The sequence below is a fragment of the Argentina silus genome (genome assembly GCF_951799395.1).
Source record: "Argentina silus genome assembly, chromosome: 11".
NCBI lineage: Eukaryota > Metazoa > Chordata > Actinopteri > Argentiniformes > Argentinidae > Argentina > Argentina silus.
In genome coordinates this window covers 4,265,210-4,274,816 of record NC_139665.1, presented here as the reverse complement: position 1 = coordinate 4,274,816, position 9,607 = coordinate 4,265,210, and the positions used below count along the sequence as shown (strand labels likewise).

The following is a 9,607-nucleotide window of genomic DNA, read 5'->3' as shown; positions in this document are numbered from 1 at the left end:
AAAAATACTCAAGTTACTCTGTGCCCTGCTTTGATGGTGAGCCGTGTCATTTCAAATGTATTTACCCAGAGATAAAGGCATCTTTCACTCGCCATTGAGTAAGAGTTGCCATCAAAGCCAGAGCAGTGTTTGCAGAGGTGAGTGGAGGTGAAGGGGGTATTATCTGGGACCAACCAATGGCTGACTCAGAGTTCCCAGTATAGCTCTAGCTGAAGGGGAAAGAGACCATCAACCAGGAAAGATGAGCAGTTAAGACAGAGAGAGAGACAGACGGACACAGAGACGCACAGAGCTTCTTCCCAGAGGCGGGAAACACAAACAGAGCCGCCCTCTCCTATAGGTAAATACTACACACACATGCCACAGGCCTTGGGCCTCCACCCCTCTGTCTGCCCCCAAGGCTATCCCAGGAATGGCTCCTCTCTCTCTGGTCTGTGTGTGTGATGTTCACTTGACACCTCCAGGCGAAATTTTTCCAGACACATTTTATTTCAGTTTGGACTTTGGTACGAGGCGTCCTGACGAAGCTCAGTGGAATTTGCCATGGTCAGGAGAAAGGGGGAGAATGCGCACTTTGATCTGAGAGGAGTTTTCTAAAGGCCACGTTTTCTCTTCAGGGACTGACGTGAGATGGGCTGCAGTTCTCCACATCTCCAGAGGGGGCGTGAGTGTGAAAGCCCAGGGTAGAGTGCCTCAGCTGGCTCAGGAGGAAGGATGAGTGTCAACTGCTATCCATTACTCGGTAGTGGTAACAGACACAACAGACTGGGGGAGGAGAGAGGGACAGGGCCCATCACCTGGTTCACACTGGGGGGAGTTCAAAGACAGACCCATCTCTACATTCCCCAGTGTACTTTGAAATGCCAACAGTCATCATCATCCTCACTCGCAGACATGCACGCACACACACACACACACACACACACACGCACGCACGCACGCACGCACGCACACACGCACGCACACTCACCAGGGTCAATGAAGCAACAGCTGAGAAATTCCACATTCTTATATCGTAAACTCATAGCCCCCCCCCCCCCACACACACACACACACACACGCACACACGCACACACACACACACACACAAAAATGCACCACAATAACTACAAATGAGCAGACTAAGGTCTGTACAGCAAATATAAAGATATACAAAAAAACAAAACACAAATCAAATCCTTATGCGTCCCCATCCCTCTCTTATTTACTCTATGTTCCTGTCCCTCCCTTCCCCTTTGTGATAGAAAAACCAGGGCTGAAACAATTAATTGAATAACTTGAATAATTACAAAAAATCCTCAATTAGAATTATCTGCCTCAAGTATATATATATATATATATACACATATATATCTAATATATAAAAGCAAATTTCATTCATTTATTTTTTTATGATTTTTAATTTTTTCCTTCACTGTCAAAGTTTATTTTATATTGAACAGAACAGGAAGGGCAAATCTTCTGGTTTTAATCACTGACATATGTCAACGGTTCTAAGCTACAAAGGCTCCAGCCAACCTCATTATGTTTTCTCAATAAAGCATTTAAAAAGGCAGTATTTTCCCAAGTTTTTTTCTCAATCCGATTACTCGATTTCAATGTCAGAATCGACAGAACACCTCATTCCCAAAAAACACCATCGTGGCAGGCCTAAGAAGAACACATTCCTGTGGTCATCACATTTTATAACGTGGTAAGGAGCTCTGCTACTCAAGCAACCACAATCATTTAAGATTTGGGGACAAACTCGTGAAAAAACTGTAAAACCAGCTACCAACTAACACCACAGTCCTGTGGCCTCACATCATCCTCCCTTCAAACACTGCTGTTTTGTCAAACCTTGAGCTGCCAGATGGGGACGGTGAGACTGAACTCAGTACCTTCTTATTCTGAGTGTTAACGGGCTATGACACATCTCCACTGTTCACCCTCTCCCCCTCCCAGGTGTTCCTCTCCTTCAAGTGAATGCAGTACGACTGTGGTTGTGAACGTCAGCGTCTGAATGAAACCCACCTGTGTCATGACATTTTCTCTGAAGCTCTGCTCGTCGAACACCTCTGTTTGCAACCGCTCTGCAACAAACAAACCACACACACACACACACACACACACACACACACACACACACACACACACACACACACACACACACAGGTTAAAGAAAATTTGGAGCATATTCAAACATCAGTCCCTCTAAAGTAAAAGTGTAAATGTTATCACACTGTATGGGGGAGTTTGTTGTGTTGAGTGAGTGTGTGAGCACCTCTACTAAGCACTGCTCCGTTCTCCCTGTAGTCCTGGATCTCTGTGTCCTTCCTGGCCAGCATGGCTCCAAGCTGCTCCACCTGCCGTTGCAGTAACCTGCTCATGAGCAGCAGGGGGCGCACCAGCTGATTGCACACCTGACCATCCACACACCCACACCCACACACAATACAAAACTCAAAATCCAAGTCAGGCAGCAACATAGACACACCAGAGCATATACCTACATGCATACACATACAAAAGTGGAAAGTGAAAGGAGACAGCACAAATTTGGTGTAATGAAATATGGATCATACCAAGGTCACAGGGGCAGGGGTGCAGCGGAACTCCCAGTAGAAGGGCACCCCTGCCAGCTCACTCTTGAGCTTCATGCGGATGTCAGTGCCCTGGTGTGTGAGGGACAGCTGCGCCGTTGCAGCGCTACTCTCATCCTGCACACCTTCGTCCGCCCGTCCCGCCAGACAAGGCCGTACCATCTCACACAGGTGGGAGAAGAAGGCATGCACTGGGGCACGTAATCGCTTGTTCAGCTCCTGGGGGGGGGGGGGACAGAGCAGAGAGACAAGTGTTACAATGAGAAAAGGGTGACAGATACAGACAACACAGGAAAAGGATACACACTGGAGGAACACAGATAAACATTGGCTGTCTCTGATGGAAATGGACTTGCCTGAGCTCTGTCCTGAATGGCTGTCGTGTCCATCTCTTCCTCCCACACACAGTGCGTGTCAGTCAGCAGGACCCGGTACGCTGTATTCCCAAACCACGTCTTGGCAAGGAGCTGAGATCCACTGATGCACACCGGGACCCAGGGGCACTCCAGCAGAGCTCCATCATGTGCGTCTCTCTCCATGTCAGATAGTCACCCAGATAAGTCACTTATGACATATTGTGTGAGATCAGGATAAGGAGCAAAAAAGAAACCATCTCTAAATAGATTTTCATTAGGTATATATCATGGTATAACCTTTGATGGCATCTCAACCTGTCTGGTGGATACCTACCCACACAGCTACTTTCGCAGCAGTGTGTGCGACACTCAGCTGTAAAGAATGCAGGAGCCTGCCCTGGACGCGGATCTGTTAAATGCCACCAGACGCCGTCCTCACCGCACACGGTAATCACCACCTCAGGCAGGCGACTACTGCAGCTACTGTGGGTTACTGGTGGTCTGTAATGAGCTTGTTTTCGGGGAAAACGTGCTATTTCCTCGCCCAGGCTATATAGTGCATGTTTCAGAGATTAACTCATGTCAAAGTGGCTCGCTGGTACAGCAATTGCAAATTGTACAATTTCACACGTCATCAAATTAGGCTACATACAGTTTTCGATATTTTTAGCATTCATAACATTTAAGTATACATTATTTTTTAATTATTACCATAATCATCTATCAAATTTGCTAAAAGAGTCTGGGCTTGAAAAAGAATCAACAATAATGCACATACCAAACCAAAGTTTAGGGGCGTTCCTACTGACAAAACATTCCTCCGTTAAAACAAGACCCACAGTAAAAAGGTTCCGCTTTAGACACCGTGTCAATGAACGTGTTCTGGTAAAACAAACCAATGCCTGTTTCTTTTCATTAAGGGGACAAATAATCTCTTGCTTTAAACTGTTTATTAATCATTAGATAACCAGTTATTTTAAAGACTGACAGGCAACTTTACACAAAATAGACTGCCGGTAAAAAAAGCACTCTACATCTTCCCAGAATAATCTCTGTCTCTGCTTGGCCTGTGGTAGGGGTATGGAGCATGTAGTGACTCCACGATCCTGGGTCTCTCCTTGCCTGGTTTGCTGGCTCTGGTGCGTCCAGGGGAGGTGCAGGTGGGGCTAGTGGGGCTGGTGGAGATGGGGGTGAGAGGGGAGAAGACCAGGCCACTCCGGAGGGGTGTGATATCAATCTCAGAGAGGAGGGACCACTGTCCCGAGCCACCTCCAGCTGCGAGCCAGGAGGAGAGTGGGTCAGTGCCGGCACTGGATGCCCCAGGTCCCTGTCCGAGCCTGTTAGTCCTGCTGCTGCTCTGCCCCAAAGTTAGAGGTGGTGGGTTGGACTCACACATCCGGTCACGGAGGGGTGTGTCCAGAGTCAAGGTCTCCAGGTCTGGAGAAGGAGTGGCTCGTGAGGAGAGAGGCGGGAGGGGGAGGGGGGATCTAGCCAGAGGGCTGGGGCTCATAGGGGAGGAGGGTGGGGTGGTTGGAGGCGAGAGCAGTTGACGAAGTGTGGGGCCGGGTCTCAGGCCAGCAGGCAGACCCCCTGATCTCCAGTCCAGGCCTCCCATGGGGCTCTGCTCAGTAGCCCTGTTCTCTGTCCACGCCCCCAGCACCCGCTGAGGGGCCACCTCAGTCACTGGACTGGGCAGTGGACTGGACTGGGCACTGAGGACAGTGCTGCAGTGGGCCCCATTCTCTCTCTGCCCTCCAGAACTAACAGAGCCAAAATCACTCGCCTCCTGCCCTCCTCCAATGCTGCATGTCCCAGCAGTTTCTCCTTGGTTCCACCCCAAGTCCCTGATCTCTCCAGGGCCACTCCCTCCCAGGTGTCTCAAACTCGTCCTCTTGGTCACAATCTCCTGTCTGGGCTCTGCTGTGTCAAACTGGTCCCTGGGGTGGGAATGCTGGCACTCCTCTTGACTATGCTGGCGTGTGGGCACTGGGGTCAGCTCAGGGGTCGGGGTCAGCTCAGGGGTCGGGGTCAGCTCAGGCGTCAGTGTCAGTGAGGAGAGCCTCCTGAGGAGGGAAGACACTGGAGAGTTCACCACCCTCTGCTTCTCCTTCTCCTTCTTCTCCTCCTCCTCTTCCTCTTCCTCCTCCGTCTCCTCTCCCTCTCTGTCCTCCTCCAGGACAGTGAGAAAACGGGGGGAGGTTCCATGGATGGGCACTGAAGCCACTGTTGCTGGTTTCGGGGTCTGGCTGATGGTAGGCTGAGCTGCAGCAGGGGAGCTTTCAGGCAGGACCAGGGCTTTGTGTCTGGGAGGAGTGGGGGCCTTGGACTGGGCAGGATGGGGGTCAGAATGGGGCATGGAGGCAGCAGTGCTAGGTGGGACTGACTTTTGTGGAGTAGTTGGTGCTGGTGGTGTGGTATCTGATGGCAGGGCAGAGACTGTAGCCAGAGTTAGGGTTAGACATCATCATCAAAGCCATGGATGTAATACCAACCAGAGAAAGCCTTGTTTCAATTAATCCCTTTTTTTTCTCCTTACTTTAAGGAGTATTGGGTAGAGTGAGTGTGTGTGTGTGTGTGTGTGTGTGTGTGTGTGTGTGTGTGTGTGTGTGTGTGTGTGTGTGTGTGTGTGTGTGTGTGTGTGTTAAAGAGAAAGCTAGGCTTACCTGAGGGCATGCTTTGTGCCTTCTGTTTGGCAGACTCTGAGCAACTTCCGAAATGTAGCAGTTTGGTAACCATGGTCACCTTTTTCTTCCATTTAGAGAGCACCTGTACATACAGTACACAGTCTCATACATATAACTAAACAAATAAACAAACTTTAACAGCTCAAATAAGCACACTAGCATTCCACAGAGTGTGTACTACACAGTCAGAACCTTTTTTTAAAATTTGATTGTCTAAGACATATTTCCCTCAAGGGGACAACAAAAATGACCTTATCTTAGCTTATCTTAATAAATAAAGGCTTTACAAAGAAGAGTTCAAAGAAGAGTTCAAAGGCTTTACAAAGAGTGGTCATACAAGATAACGAAAAAAAAGAAAGAGAGAATTGAGAAGAGAGTGGCCAGGTGATTCACCTTGGACCTCTTGGTCATCCTCCAGGGGTAGCTGGTGCGAAGCCCCTTCTTCATCACTTGCTTCTCCAGGAACTGTATGGCATCCTCAGGCGACTCGTATGCCTCCATGGTCTCATACATCTGCAGCAGCCTAGGGATTGGGGGTTAAAGGTCACATACTGCAAGTTAAGGTGGTCACCTGTCCTACACTATGTTCCTAACGTTACATTGACCATTTAGTTGGATTTGGACAACTCCAAACGCCACACTGTTTTACACTGTTTTAGTGCTGGTTCAAACGTAATACGGTATGACCATTACATCATCAGTTTAAATCCGGTTGATATGGACGCCTTGCCCTGCACAACACTCTTTGACCTTTCACCTGCGACCCAACATGTCCATCCTATTCCTAAAACAGCTACCTGCCCCTCCTCTGTAGGTGCTCTAGAATAACAGGTGACAAGCCAGAGGACTGGTGGCAGGCCCTGCTGGCCGGGTGCGTGCTCTCTCTGGCCACCAGCGATGCTATGAAGTCAGGGTAAGGCACAGGCCGAGGGGTGATCACATTACTGTGGACACGGTGACAGGGAGAGCAAAGGGAAAATGAGTACTCTGTCTTTCAAAGGCAGCCAAACAGCAGGCGGTTGTTGGTGCTGTTATTGTTGTTTGTTAAGCGCATAACCAGCGAGTGAATCTTCCTGTGTGTCTGTGTCTCACTAGAGGGGGTCTTTGTGGTCATCCGGAGGGGGACAGCGGAGAAAGAGAGACCGTTCTACAACACACTGCATGTCCTTCTTTGGATGCCTCAACTACAAGGGGGGGGGGGGGGGGGGGGTTACAGAGAGGCACAAGGCATTGTCATTTCCGTATTGTCATTCTAGTTATCCTTCTCTCTCGTATTTCATTACTAATTTGAGACGCCCTCTAACCTGGTGGGAGTATCCGTAGCCCAAGGATCCGTACGCGACCACCATCTCCATGTCCAGTTTACAGATAATCTACGATTCAAGCCCAACTTTATTGTGTGTACAGAGCAATTGCTCGTGCACGTGTCGAACACAGGACGCCGATCAGTATCGTCTATCTCTGATTCAGTCTTTACCTGGCGCTTGAGCCTCAGATCCATTTGGTGTGTCACTGTTGGTTTCTGATGAGGAAACATGAAAGATCAAAGAGCTGTGAAAATGGGTTCTTGCGTAGAAGCTGGACCGAGCACTGGTCCTGGACGTACTCTGGCTTTTATCATCGTCATTTAATCATCATCTGATTTAGACATTTACATTTTTACATTTCTGTATGTGGTCTAACTGAGTATGCCACTAATGAGGAAGCATATCCGGGCCTTTGTCTGCACATTTGTGTGTGTGTGTGTTTACATCTTTACATTTATGGCATTTAGCAGACGCCTTTATCCAAAGCGACGTACAACAAATACATTTGTTTAAGTAAGTGAATCATCTATCCAACAGTCATCATAAGACAAAGTAATCAATGCTCACACTAGACATGTTCAGAAAGGGGTATGTATATACTGTAGCTGAGTGGCTGTGGGGTTATGGGTCCCTTTCATCTGCAGTACGTGGGTCACTCACATTGAGGATGTCCAGCAGTTTGATGCAGGCCTTGCCGATGAGCTTGGGGACTCCTGTCTCCTGCTCAAAGAAGATGAGCTCCACAACCAGGCGGGAAGACTCACAGATACCAAGTGTGTTGTCAATGTTCTTAGGAATCTGACCAACCCAAAATTAATGAATGATCTTGTGTGAAAGTGTAACCGGGCTAACTTACTGTTACCAATACTGTTTCTGGGCAGCGTGACACCTGTCACAGTGGTGCTGTGACCCTGGTGGAGCAGCTATTTGGAGATACATCATCCCATCATCCCAAACACCCTGGTACACAGTGACAGTTGGTCTGACACTAAATGGATGGCAGGGATCAATGGCGACCAGGCTTGGATAAAAGATAAAACCCCTTAGACACTGGAAATAGATTACTCTATGTTCAAGTGCTCTCCAGGGATGACTACAGAAACCTATAGGTTTACCTGTATGGAGAAGTACTTCCACTCATTGAAGCAGAGAGGTAACTTGGCCCGACTATCCTTGTAGGGCTGGAGCATGGTGCACTTTACCTTCCCCCCGATACTTATCCTCAAGAAGCCCTGAGTGCCTTTCTTTATGGAGGCTGGGGCCGCGGCGCTCAGGAAAACCACTTTCTTATTAAAACCCTATACATGTGAAACCTTTCCATCATGACATTGTAAACAGGGTCAATGCTTGGTTGTTATCAGTCACTGAGAAGGATACAGCTCTTGTTAAAGTCCTTGCAGTTCTTTAGATGAACTGTTAAACACCCTTTCTGTGAACACAATAACACTTAGCAACATTCTCTTTTATGTCGGCCCTACTTCTTTATATTACACATGGCATCATATTCTGGTTACTTACAAAACCTCTGAAATTAGGCAAAATGAAAAAAATGCATAACAAATGTATCTAATCAATTAGCCTGGTCTCCCCCTCCCATCTTCACCGGTGCACCGCGTGGAACCAACACAGGTGGTGGAAGCTCTTCGTACTCTTCCTCATCCTCAGGCACAGGATCGGCCTTCGGACCTCTCTTCAAAAGATTTGCATCAACCTGGTAGTCAAACGTTTGTGTTATGCTATGAAAGTAACATTGACTGTTGCAGATTTCTAAGGAAAAAAAAAAATCCTAGCGACATTATTACATTGGCGATAGTCCCCTCAATCACCGACGGGTCTTCCATGGCACTTGATGCCTCTCCACGCTTATAACTTTATCTGAAAATATCCTGGCCACAACATGTCAATGGGCAGATAATTAGACTATTAACTAAATAAATTGTGTGATAGTAAGCACTGCTTTGAGAAACATGGACAAGCGCTGTTGTCAGGGTAGCACACAGCAAACCATAACAAGCACGGTCTCGTTCTATGACGGACGGGCGATCCGACTGTGTCTAATTGTCATGGTTGTTTGCCTCCACCTTGTGGAGAATGGCCTAAAACTACAACCATGGTAATCCAGTGAGGAGCTGATACTGTATGTGTGTTGCTGGTACCAAAGTCCATGATAACCTGTTTTTATTGTAATTCAGGCACGTACTGTCTACGCTCCCATATCATCAGTCATCGATTCACTTCAATTTTGACAAGACTTTAATTATCATTTTCCACTTGACTTGTGTATACAAAGCAATTTGTCTGTACAGATCTGGGAGACATTTAGAACAATTTAGTACCTGGAAAGTGCAAAAAGTACGTTTCAAATACACCGAAATAAAAATCATGCTGTACATTATATACTGTATTTATAAATAATCACAGATATACACACATCCATTTGGTGACAGTCACAGAGAAAGCAGCTAAGGTAAGACACAAATAAATGTGTTTAGATTTTTTCAGATTCTTGGTGCCCATGGAAACTCTGGAGTATGTGGAATGCTGCCCATGGGTTTCATGAATAGGGGTTACACAGAACTGTGCTGCACCCTAACCGGATAAATGGTCAAAATGCAGTGTGGGGAAAAAGGCACTACATTTGTTTCAGTGGTGAAAGTCTTAAAATATAGGATAGTGGT

The 9,607-nt window shown here is 47.4% G+C and overlaps 1 protein-coding gene across 3 annotated transcripts in view; it reads right to left on the bottom strand.

The window, feature by feature from the left end:
• nhej1 (nonhomologous end-joining factor 1) overlaps window positions 1-3,725 on the bottom strand; it is a 7,785-nt gene extending 4,060 nt beyond the window's left edge. For 2 of the 3 annotated variants that reach the window (XM_083681157.1, XM_083681159.1), the window contains exons 1-5: window positions 3,273-3,725; window positions 2,939-3,146; window positions 2,565-2,801; window positions 2,264-2,402; window positions 2,014-2,072 (exon numbers count right to left, since the gene is read on the bottom strand). In XM_083681157.1, the coding sequence (XP_083537283.1) occupies window positions 2,014-2,072; window positions 2,264-2,402; window positions 2,565-2,801; window positions 2,939-3,121 (618 nt within the window). In that variant the 5' untranslated portion in view covers window positions 3,122-3,146; window positions 3,273-3,725. The other variant, XM_083681158.1, reaches the window with a different exon arrangement.
• Between the last annotated feature and the right edge of the window lie 5,882 nt (window positions 3,726-9,607).